We start from the raw sequence: 13,126 nt of genomic DNA, 5'->3' as shown, positions 1-13,126 counted from the left end.
GCCCAGCACGGTTGGAAAGGCTCTAATGACACTCATCTGACACCCAATACTAACCCAGCTAATACAAGTCTCTGCCACTGAACTTATGGGTATGGAAACATGATAGGGCACCAGCAGAGCTGCATTCCCTCCATCAGGAAGGTTCTGCCTTGGCTCCTCCAGGCAGACAGCTAACAGGATGGTTCTTCCGCCAAGAAATCACGTGCTTCTTCACAGGGCTCATCCATCTTTCTTATAACAGGGGCACTGTAGTGTAACTCTTTTATCATGAGGATGATACAATGTGAAGTTACAAAGGGGAACGGTCCTCAACCACAACTCAATGAAATTAATGAGCAGCAAAATACACTCGTGTGTATTCATGTGCGGAGGCTGAATGGAAGAAGGGCTGACCATAAATGTCCAGACACGTGGTAGGTCACAACATAGGACAAAAGGATTCCTTGCTAACAAAGTGCTCTGGGAACAGTTCCTCATTATTTACTTTTTCGAAAGGTTATTAGGGATGTTTAGATAAATCTTATTTTTAATAGGTTTGGGTTTTTTTTTAAAAAAAAGCATGTTTGACATTGAGAACTAGCCCAAATTACAGATATAATGGGTAGGTCCATTAAAAAGCTACATATGTAAGGGTTTCCTCTTCTGCAATATTGATATAAAATACAAATATAGATTCCTGTTCGGTCCCCACGTGTTGCCTGATCTAGTCAAGAGGTTGCGTCCCTGGCGAAAGGGAGGCTGGATTAAAATGATGTCTAAGGTCCCTTGCAGCCTAGGCCTTTCTATAATTCTATGATTATCTTATTTGAAAACATCAATCTAAAAAAATCTATAAAACATCTGTCTATAAAATCTATAAACCATTTAATGTAAGAGAGACTTTAAATGAGGCAGATGAGACCTGAGAAAGCTGGAAAAGAGAGAAGGCCATTAAAAAAAACCAAACCACTAACCTTTTTTTTTAGGAGGGTTCAGATTAATTAATAACTAATTTTCATTAAACAAAAGGTTCTAGTTTTTTTGAAAATTTTCAGTCTTCACCTCAGAAAACCCAAGGCCAGAGAGATGCTTGGATCCTTTGCAAAAATCAGTTATCTTCACCCTTGTCTGTAAGAAAGCAGGGAACATGGAGACATTTGACATTCATTGCTCCAACCTGATCAATAAATAGAACATTGTACCTATGGTTATTTTTAAAAGCGGTAATTTCAGAAGGGAGGAGGACAGAGTGGAGTGGAATACATTATCACTGTCAGATTTTTTTTCAGTGGTCATCAATTTGTATAAAGGTTTGGCACATATCAGTAGCCACAGAGGTGCTCGTTAGGTGTACTTTTGCATATAGCTGTTCTTGCCACATCCAGATACCTACAGTCTTCCAGTTACAGAGTACCCATTTTTCTGCTGTCATATATCTGAACTGTAACTTGAACAAAGGCTTCACTTTGCACCCTGTAGTTTTGAAAGCAGAGCAAGAATATTCTACAGCAGTAGAAGTTAGCAGCAAACACACAAGCTTTTGATCCTGTGCCACAAAACAAAACAAACAAAAAGCTCATGATGTTATCCTCTCTCTGTTCAGATACACAATCTACTCAAGCAGGAAATACACACAGGTAGAGGAGGACAATCAGCCATGACGATGACAAGCTGCTGACATTTCTGAATTCCTCTTTGAATAGCAGGTGCTGGCTGAGTACTCATAAGGCTAGTGAGCAGGAAAGAGCTTTTCAGAAGTCACTGCCTTGAATCACAGAATGACAGCACTGCAAGAGACAGACTGCAATCTAGTGCATGATGTGGTGCCAACCGTAAGTGACAAAGAACAGTAAAAAGATTCAAAGAAACCAAACCACAAACACCGTTCTCAAATCACACTTCAGAGCATTTTAGATGAGCGAAGAAGAGGCATGGAGCAAGGCTCTTCTCGGTGACAACCAATGGTAGGACGAGGGGTAATGGGTTTAAACTGGAACACAAGAGGTTCCACCTAAATTTGAGAAGAAACTTCTTCTCAGTAAGGGTGACAGAGCACTGGCACAGGCTGTCCAGGGAGGTGGTGGAGTCTCCTTCTCTGGAGACATTCAAAACCCGCCTGGATGCCTTCCTGTGTAACATCGTCTAGGTGTTTCTGCTCCGGCAGGGGGATTGGACTAGATGATCTTTCGAGGTCCCTTCCAGTTCCTAACATTCTGTGATTCTGTGATTTGTTATCACCATAGCAAAAAGATTGTAACAGACCTTCCATGAGGAAATGACCACCTGGCGAGCACACAATCCAGAGGGAAAACTAGACTGCCACACATAGCTTCTGGCATGACAACAGACTTAGAAGGGCCTCTTGGGTTATCCAAGACTCTGCTGTCACTTGCACCCACAACATATTATTCCTTTTGTAAGTGGCAAACTGTCTCCTTTATACAAGAAAGCAACTTTTTTGTGTCTGCTCTGTACTGCTTTTTCACTAAAGTAAGGAAATAGGATTGGCTATTCCGCTTTCAGCAATCTCTCCTCTAATACCAGTGGGAGCTGTCTGTACAACCACAACAAACTTGCTTTCCACAGCTTCACTGACCAGCCCCTTCCCATAAGTATCTGGAGTGGTGTCACTTAGAGGGAAAAAAATAAGAAATTGCTACCTAGACTAAACATTTTATTGCTTTGTACGGCTTTCTGATAGCCTTGCCTTCCTAGAGGTGTCCCAGCATTGGCATGAAAACAAGACCAAACCTACAAAGAAATGTCCTATAGAGGCATTTTTGAAGAACAAATGCAGCCTGCCCACCTCAGATATGGGGAATAGAACCTTGACAGGCTTCTCATAAGCACAAGAGGAGATTTCACCCACTTGCCACCACTGTGGTGGCACTGTGGGTGGGCAGGAAGGGAGGCAGTGGTGGTCATGGAGCAGTGGCTGGCCCTTGCTGTGCTGGCTACACTGGTACTGCACTGGGAGTTCACACTAGAGTCCTGGCAGCTTGCTTCCACACAGTGTCAATGTCCTCTGTTCTCATAGTTTGATGGGATTCCTCCTCCTCTTTTGTTTCTCCTTTTCCTTTGATATGCCTTCACTTTCACTGGCCCACACAACAGTGTCACCCCTGTTGTAACACACAGACACACAAGGATACCCCTTTTTTTCATCTCTTGATTTCACTGTGTACATCTGCCTCATCCTGATCTCCAAAACTGAACCAGTATCTGTAAACATCTCCCATGGTCACACCACAAAATACTGAGGAACATAAATCAGCCTTTGATCTCACCACTTACTTCCAGAGTTGGAACACTTCTCACTTTTTTTTGAGCAAGGGCGTCTGTGTTTGCACATATGTATGTGACCACAAACATACAGAGAGGTCTCAAGCTTTTCTCGAATGTAGCCAGTCTCTGATGAGGCACGAGGAACTGCGGGTGTGTGAAGGGCCTGTTACCACACACTCTGGGTCAACATCCATCTTAGTATTTGTTAGTGAGCTTCATCACCTCTCTTACAGAATGACTTCATCCTCAGTGTCTACTCTGTTTCTCTGTCCTCCTCCAAATACATTTAGCAGACTCGAGCCAAAAACTCTTCTTGCTCCCTTTACACCTTGAGCAAAACACACAGCTGCAAAACAAGATAGCTACCTGCAGATCTACCATCTCAGACAAGAGAGCGATAATCCTCTTTCTGTATGAGATCTGCTTCTCACTGAAATCCATTCTGATGAAGGAAATTTTTACACAAGAGTGAAGAAAAACAAAGAAAAAAAGCCTAGAAAGGTGACGCTCGTTTTAATGTTAAATGGTCCAAATCAAGGATTAATTAAAGCCTGTTTTCCTCATTTCAGAGTAAAAAAAATGAGCAGCATTTATCTGAGACACAGACAAAAGTAAGCCATCTTGGGTTTGCTAATACTTAAAATTATTGAGAAAGGACTAACAGCACCTGTAACATTCCCTTCTCTCCATAACAATCCTTCCTTTGGAAGCAAGAATGTTAACGTTTGAAAACACAGATTTACACTTCAGAAAAAACAGGTATATGATATAAGGAGATAGCAAGCATGCAAAATTCTTAATGCTCAATTAAAATCACAAGATACGATCATTGTGTAAGCTCTTGAAAAAAAAGAAACAAAAACACAACACAAACTGTTCTAGATAAAAGAACGGGCAGTGTTTCCTCTCAAAGTGCAGAATAGCACATTCCAGCCCTTTTGACCCGAGACTTGCATGCCCTAGTACTTCTGACAGATGAAGAACTAGACAAGCTGAGCAGTTAAGTCTTATCTACCTAAGTCAGCAGTAACAACTCTGAAAAAAGTACCGTATCAGTATACATCAGTAGCACAGATTTTTGTCTACTCACATACACAAAAGTACCACATCCCCTCTCTCAAGGGGTTAGAATTGCACCACACATTGTAGAGGGAAATAAGCCGTTTGAGGAGAAAAGGTGAAAAATCAACCAACAGCAGAGAAATAAGATTATCTTGAATACCTGACTGCTGCTTGTTCAGTGATTCTGGTTTTCATCATCATCCTTGTTTCATTTTGTGAAGACTCCAGTGATGATGATAATGAAAGGTAAAGTACATTGATTCTTATCACACACATAATAAAAAAATTAATAAAGAAACGATACCAGAGGATATCTCCGATCTTCAAGAAACTAGGGCTGTTTGCTGACCCAATAAAAACAACAACCAAAAGTGCACAAATCAAAATAAACCAGCCATGAGATAAAAATGCCTATTTCTGTGTCATTCTTACCAACACTATCTCACAGAAGTGCATTTATTTCTTGTAAGACATAACCTTCTGTTAAACATGGAGTAAGGAAACAAGAGGAGTTAAGGCCTCAAAATTAAGCAATTTAGTCTTGGAACATGGTTTTCTAGGTAAGACATGCCACCTAGTTTCACTAGGGCTGCAGTGATTTAGAAGTATGCACAGAAGCTGTGAACTAATTAGAAATTATTAAGTGTTGCACCCCCCAATGATAAGAAGGAGAAAATGTGAAGTTAGCAGAAGCTCAAGAATTTAATTTAAAAAAAATAAAAGTAACCAAATATCTTCGTTTCTGGTGACATTTCCCTGAAAACAGAGGACGATAAAAACATTGGCTTTTCTTGCCCCAAGCAAAATTCACTTCGGACCATTCCCTCACCCTCCCACTGGATGCATGCAACACTGAAGACTTCCGTGATTTTTGCCTTTTTTTTTTTTTTAATTATTTAATTTAAACAACAAGTTTGGGGAAAGATGGGTAACGAGCAGCACCTTTTAAAAAAACCTTGTTGTGTGCTATATAGGATAAACAGGTGACCCTTAAAAAAAGTTAAGTTTATATATGTACATATACACACATACGCTAAATCAAATTAAAAACAAAACACTTGTTGGGGGTTGTTTTCAACACAAGAGAGAGGAAAGCCTTATTTCACAGCAAGCAAAAGCACCACAAGATTAGAGTGCACAACCATTATGTAGTGCCAGTACCAAACTAGCCTGGGTCCTGGAAGCAGTGTAGCTAGAGCAGCACAGAAGTCCATGTGGGCCAACTTATCCCACTCCTCAGCAAAAATGAGCACAGGATCTTGCGTTCCGGAGGGTGTGCTGCACAGGCACTCCCACAGCCGGCTGCTCTGTCTTCTTCATCCGTTTTGGCGGAAGCCACCAAAAGGAGTAAACTAGTGAGAATAAGAGACCCAAAGCTAAGCTACAGGACTGATACAGCTACAGTATTTCCACGACAGAGGTTTCCAAGATCCCCCATATCTCCTGGGTGCTCTCTGTAGGTACTGCCTGCTTGGGTCATGCAGCAGACAGCTCCTGATTTTTTATTATTTGTGCACTGACGTTCCCACTCTTGGCCACATGCATCTTTTCGTGTGTCTCTTACACCCCACACCACCATTCCTATTTCCTCCAGGCTGATGGGGTAATAAAACTAGGAAGGGCCATGTACAACCAAACTAAGCTTAAGAAAAATAATAACTCTTAAAAAAATCCCAAACAATTAAAAAACTTATTCAAGTTCTGCAGACTTCTGGCAGAGTTTGGTCATTTAGTCCAGAGATCTTTGTCTTCAGCACCCACAGGCTAAATTGTCTCAACTGGCAAGAAGCATGCAGTGCAAAGTAAAATTTTGACTAAAAAAAGTAGTAAAGGGTTGGGGGAAGAGCCTAAACAAAGGAAACTCAGTACTTCCATAGCAGCCCTTAGGCTACACGGTAAGCTTTCAAGAGAGTGAACTCCTTTCTGTTGGTGCGAGCTGCCCAGATGAAAAGAGCAGCTGCCATGAACTGCAAAGGTGCCGAGACACAGGCTAGGCAGAAGGACCAGCCGAATTCACCCCTCACATCATCAGGCAGGGGTAGTTTCTTGTGGAGTAGCTCGATCCCAGCCACGTAGCAGCCGACCAGGCCCAGCGTACAAAGCCCTGGGGAAGGAAACATAATGAGGTCACCATTGAAGCACTCTGGAAGTGCTCTGGCTGTCACTACAACCTCCTGGAGGAGGGGAGGTAAGTGGTGGATGGCAGGAGACCCACCTGCTAGGAAGTGGAGGACGCCGGTGGCAATGGCAGGGTAAAGGCTGCGACAGGCACAAGCACAGAGGCCAATCAGAGCCCCAAAACACATGAGGCCAAGACTGACAAAAGGCAGGAGGAACTGCAATCGCCAGAGATCTGCACAGGAAAGGAACACACAAAACAAGTTTGCTGAAGGTGTGCTACAAACTGATCTTCTCCCACCATCGTACATTCCCTTCTACCCATGCTGCTTCTGCTTCATCAGACATTCGACATCCAGAGCTAAAAAGGACAAAAGGTTCCACTGAAGTAGAACAACTTCATGTGTTAGCTCCAAAATCCCTGTACTGCGTTCACAGGCCAAGAACTTTGCTAACACATCCAAGTTTTCCTTTTAAACTTTGACCTACCGCTTGTGCTACTGTAAAAATACAGTAAACGCAGAGCAAGATACAGATGCTTTCCTCACTAGTAACTGTATTTGAGAAACATTTTTTTTTTTTTGAATCCTATTTGTTCACCTACCAGAAGTGAAAGACACTTACAAGTCCGATTCAAATCCGTGCCACTATTGTGATTTCCAGGCTCTATGTATTTTTCCATAAACTGATCAGAGAGGGAAAAACTGATGCAGTTTGTTGTCATATCAGTTTCTGTGGGGAAAAAAAATATCAAAAATTACCATTAGGTGTTTCCCCTCTCATCCCTTTCAATTCCCCCTTCCCAACCATTTGAGCTGAGAAGCATTTCAGAGTTCAATTTGAGAGAAAAAAACCCTGCCTCTCAAAATATGTTAGTAAGATGCCTCATCACAATGTAGTTAGCATAACGTAGTTACTACAGCGAGGGACAATACTCAAACGCAGAATCTTTAAGCTTACCTGGGCTATCCAGAAGCCTGGGTCATGCTTGACAGACTGAGAAAGAAATGTGGCACACGATGCTCAGCTATGTTGTTACATACTCTTACACTCAGAGTCCTTCAAGCTGTGCTTATCTCCACTTGCAGAATGTAGTATTGTACTAAACACCTCATTCCATGGGATAGAAGGGACTATTTTTGAATAGTCCTTTCTATCGAAAATAGTTGCTCCTTTACAGTAAATTTCTCCCCTTTTATGCCTCAGAATACTTTGCTCTGAAAATACTATTGAGCAGAGCTAGTTTCAGTGTCTTCCAAAATGAAAGAAAAAAGTATTTAATGTAAAATTTTTTCTCCTTCTAAGAGTTCAAAACTGAGGGCTTCACACACACACACAGACACAGACACACACAGACACACACACAGACACAGCAGACACACACACACACACAGACACACACACACACACAGACACACACACACACACAGACACACACACACACAGACGTGACCAAAATATACTTTGAAGCAATTAAAATAATTGCTCAGCACACTTGTTTAGCTCCCAACCACTATGGAAAATAATACAAATATTTCATTCTATATCAAGCGCTATGGTACAAGGAGCCCCAAAAGTGCTGATGCAATAGGGGTACATTTGTGATTGGCAAGCTAAACAAATGACTAGCTAAAAGGAGTGAGTACCCCCTTGACAAAGGAGTATCTTTATTCCATTGATGGATCCCAAGACTTCTCCTAAAAACACAGCGACTGGCAGAGCAACTATAATTTATTCCCTATTAGAGAGCTGATGCAAAAGAAAATCAGGTTATACCAGACTAAATTTAGATCAAGTATCATGTGTCAAATCCAGTCTGTAGCACCGACAGCCAAAGACCGTTTTGCCTTTTGCTTCTTAAAAAATTTAGCCAGTCTTTATTAAAAACACAACAAGTAAGCTTAGAAATAGCTGTTCTGGAGGAACAAAATGGCATGAACACGTTTTGAGGAAGTTAGCACATATCAAACCCAGGCAAGCTAGGGAAGCGTTAAATTGCTCTGGAGATACCTGGTGGGCTGTACCAGTGAGAGTTTTTGGGTACAGTGATACACCTCCGCCACAATCCAATTGAGCGCATCTGTGTAGGTCTTCTCATCTGCCTCTTCACTGACAAATTCCTCCCAGATGCTTCTGCCAGCTTCACTAACATTCTCGGCTGGGGACAGGGTGTGATATTCGTACCAAAAGTCAGTACCGATGGAAGCTGCCATATAGATGGTGGAGATGAGGCTGAGAACACAGGCAATGACTAGCGCCGTAGCAAAACGGTTATCCATCCCTGCGCCCTTGCTGCTGTAAGGAAAGAGAGGGCCAAGTGAGAAACTCCTCTGATAGCCAACATATAGCGTCGAACTTGTGACATCATTCCTCTTATGCAACGTCTCCTCAGGATACACACATTTTCCTTTTCCAGCATGCTGGAATCAAAGGAACAACTGAGCAAGTCTACAGTACCAGCCAGCACCCACTGGATCTGTGAGCTCAGGGCATGGCTGGTGCCCTTCTCCCAGCCACGCTGGGCTAGCTGCTCGCTCAGAGACAGCAACTGGCAGAGCAACAGCAACTGTCCCCAAGGCACAGAGCACAGCTCGCTGCCATTTGTCATCCTGGTCATAGGGAACCGCAGAGAATTCATCCACAGCGTCCAGGCAGAAGACTTATCTTTCCTTAAGAGATTACCAAGGGCAGAAGTTATTTTTAGCCTGCCATCCCATAAGGCTTTCCCAGCTTGTGTTTACAGCGAAGATAAGAACCATGAGTATGCCAAAAAGAGCTCTTCCAGACTGTTCGTAAAGGGCATCCATGCCAGGGTGCCAGAATGGCTTTAGGGAAGCAGAGATATGTATTTAAGCGCTAGAGACAGAACATGAAGGAAGCACCAAAAGACAAATTTGGAAATTATAATAAATGCTGCAATAATGCCACAATACATAGTGGTATTTCTGAAGAACTAGAACTATGCAGGGGGGGTGCCCCATCCCACGGGAATAAGATGACAAGCACTTCCAAAACTAAAGGCCTTCATGTGCTGGCATGAGGATTTTACTCTGGCTCCCTGTATTAAAGGTTATTTATGCCCTCGTTTGCAGGGTCATGCTCACAAACGGCATAAATTCAGGCATGGGAAAATACAGATACCACACATGCTTACGCTTATGACAATGCCATGACTTTAACGAGCAATTGATTGCTAATACATGGCATGTTTTGTGTATAGTGCAATATGTCAGAGGACTCTCAGATGCCTGTTACTGTCATGCTTTTTCTGTGCTTGATTAAATTTATGGATTATGACGAATCAGGCTTGATGCACTTTAAAAACAAAACAACAAGAAAACCACAAAAAATCACCAACAAACAACCCTAACTCAATAGAAGTTACCTCAGCAGCTAGAGCTAGTCTGGCGACATGAGCTATTATCTAATCAGCTCTTCTCTATTGCTTGTTCTATCCCCCTTCTCCCACATACTTGGATCAAAATATTTTGGTTTAGTTTCTTTGCAACTGAATGAACCGTAACTGGAAACAGCAAATGCCTTAAAACACAATATTCATGAGGAAAAACACAAGTGCTCAAATCAGACTTGCCAGTATGAAATTCTGAACTATGAAACAAGGTGCAAATTAAAGTGGAGAGTTTCAAAGGTACCAGAACTAACTGATAACAATGCCATTCCTCTTTCTTTTCCCTCCCATTTGCTCCTCTATTTGGCCAAAACTGGCCAACAGCTTTGGAGAGGATACTGTATCCCATATCACTGCCCATGCTTAATTTCTTTATTAAATGAAAAATCTTTGTAATATCCATCCTTGAATTTTATCCTTAGCAACGAGCAAGAACAGACTGATTTTTGATGAATTGACAAGAAGCACTCATTTAAAACGCTGCAAAGTTTGCACACCACAACTGTGCTTAAATATGAATCCACAAGCTGTGAACTTGTATAAGCTAAGACAAATATTGAGAGGCAAAACAACACCGTGCCTGGGCTTATTTATCTAGAAGACATAGAATCAAGACCAGACTTGAAAGCGAACTCTCTGTGCAGTTTCTTCTTCCTTCAATATCAGGGCATCTAGCTCAAGATACATAGGACACTGGAAGAGCAGAATAAGGTTGCTGTATAGGTCTGACCTCGCTGTTCATCCTCACTGAGTTCACCAAGGGATCCCTTACCCTGCACAAACTTCTCGCAAAGCAAACAGGGCAAGTGGCATCTCCAGGGCCAAAGCTATGCTGTCTGGCTCCTGCCTAGCTGAGCTGCTGAGCTCAGAGCTGAGCAGATCTTCTGCGAACTCACTCTCAGGGCAAGCGGTGGAACAGGCTGGCAAGCAGGCTAGTCCGGATTTTCCACTACATTGCAGTTATATTGGCTGCAGCAGGAACCTTCTGCAAGAGACTCTGCACTTTAGAAAGGCCTCTCTCTGGAAGAAGGAATTGTAAGAACCTACAACCTCCATCCTCTGAGTACTGTCTAGTTAAAAAAAAAAAATTATTGGACCCTCTTTTTGCTGCCATTGCCTTTTAATACAAATGCTTACAAAAAAAAAATCTTGTCGACTTCACATTTGACATACATAGACAAAACAATTGACTAAAAAAAAAATAATCTTAATTTCAGATACAACATCCCTGCTGTGCGGTGCAGAACACTGGTGCTGGAAATATCCCTAACAGATCATCATTAAAACACAACCACAAACTTTTGGCTAGCTTTCTGTGCGTTGGCATACAGTGGACTTGATAGAGTTGTTGTCAGCTGGCAACCAAGAGTAGTTCACAAGCAAAATAAAGGGTTAAACATCAAACAATAAATGAAAGCACTGCCCAGTGTTCGTTACCCACTTGGTAAAAGGGATGTGGCTGTTTACCGACATTCAATCCTTGTAAGCACAGCTCCAGGGACAGCTAGAAAGCAGCCGAGCTGGCTGCGATACCCAAAGCCTATGGCTTGGTGTGGCATTTGTCCCAGAAAAAGACATATGGATTTTCAGTATGTACAAGGCCATGTCAAGGCAAGAGCATACCTCCTTACAGTAAAGGTCCCCTCCGCAATTCTGCCTAACACTTCAATTACTTGCAGGAGAGAAGGAGAGTTCTACAACACTTCACGCAAATTTTGAACTAGAAGACCTTTCTGTCACAGTGAAGGCTTGATTACCCTGCCCATTCACCATGTATATCCAATACGTCTTCATTTTCAGTAGACACACCCCATTTAAACAAGGTGTTCATTGCTCTGCTAAAGAGAGAATCATCCTTCCAGCCCCAGGCAGAGCTCAATGGGAGTAGTAAGTATTGTCAGTAAGAAGCAGTTGACACAGAAAACCATAAAGAAAGATACCACATGTTTACAAGATATGTTTTGCAAAAGGCTCTATGCAGAACAATATGTAGGAAATGCCTTAGAATAAGATTTCTTACAGAAAAATAACATCACTACTACAAAAGATGACATTAAAGACATAAATAACGATAACATTTGAAAATACTTTGCCTTTATAAGCTGTCAGCAAGAACTTTCATTGCGTTTACAAAATGTTTGTTCATATGGCACTGCCAGCACATTTTATTCTAACAGAAGAAGCTATTCTAATTAAGTTAAGTAAACGATGCAATGAATGTAAGACAACACAAGGCAGCAGTAAACAGGCATTCAAGCAGAAGTGCTTCACAAGATACTATACTCTTTTTTGAAAGAAAAGAGACATAAAAATTTCAAAGCATCAACTCATAAAAGAGAAGGCAAAGGCCAAATTAACAGCAACATTCAAAGAAATGTCTAGATACATGCACTTCATAGCAGGGGAAAATCAAAAGGGCAGAACAAGTCAGTATACTGAGTTGAAAATGAAAAAAACACAGAATAACCAAAAGCAAGTATTCTGGCAAAAAATCAACTCTAAGACCGGAGCATGGATAGGCATTTTATGAAGTTACGGTACCATGGCAGAAGGAAATTATGCATATTTTTATCTTGTTACAATGATCACTTCCTTCAGCCAACAGCAGGCCACATTTAAGAAACTCCTTCTCCTAACATCACAAAAGGGGAAGGCTACCTTTACTGGCATTTTCTTGCATTGACTGACATTATCTCAGAAAACATGCTTGCAATCTGAATGTTCTCTGGGAGAGCAAATCAGACAGAAGGTCCAAAAGAAGGCGAAATGTGGAGAAAGGGTTAGTGACACTAGCGGACAGGATCCTCTTTTGAACACTCAGGGCAAGGGAGGGTTATTAAAAAATGCCACCAAACACTTTTTTACCTTCAGAGATCCTCAGAGGCTCCTCAGGACACAGAGCTCCAACGATCCCAGGTCACTTCAGAGACGCAGAGTTGTTCGCGTCTTGTGGCAAGCAGAGAGCATGAAATGAAAACTTCCTCTCTGCCGTAACTGTTCCATTCATTCAGTTTCTTCAACGCCACCACCTCACAAAGAGCAACCTAGAAGGAGAAAGCAAACTCAACAGTCCGAGACCATCGTTTCACTTGGAAATAATTTCCCAGAAACCTGCCAGTGCTGCTCATTAAGGAAAGAAAAACATTACGAAGGGGTGAAAAATTACTTCAAAAGCCCTCAGGCCAACAGCGCCGTGCCCCACCGGGAGCAATCCAGCGCCGGACTAAGCGACCGTGTGAACGGCTCTCGCCCCGCGCAAGCGCCGAGCCCCAC

General features: G+C 42.1%; 1 protein-coding gene across 1 annotated transcript; it reads right to left on the bottom strand.

Annotated features, from left to right (window-relative positions):
• Positions 1 to 6,028: 6,028 nt before the first annotated feature.
• Positions 6,029 to 12,975, bottom strand: CLDND1 (claudin domain containing 1). The gene is given in 6 exon segments (XM_009864381.1): positions 6,029 to 6,430; positions 6,542 to 6,679; positions 7,069 to 7,176; positions 8,455 to 8,516; positions 8,518 to 8,732; positions 12,719 to 12,975. Coding segments are annotated over 5 exon segments (735 nt in total). The 5' UTR covers positions 8,724 to 8,732; positions 12,719 to 12,975; the 3' UTR covers positions 6,029 to 6,209.
• Between the last annotated feature and the right edge of the window lie 151 nt (positions 12,976 to 13,126).

The sequence above is a fragment of the Apaloderma vittatum genome, unplaced genomic scaffold (genome assembly GCF_000703405.1).
Source record: "Apaloderma vittatum isolate BGI_N311 unplaced genomic scaffold, ASM70340v1 scaffold37210, whole genome shotgun sequence".
NCBI lineage: Eukaryota > Metazoa > Chordata > Aves > Trogoniformes > Trogonidae > Apaloderma > Apaloderma vittatum.
Note: the sequence above shows the minus strand (reverse complement) of the source record. Positions and strands in the feature narration are given on the sequence as shown.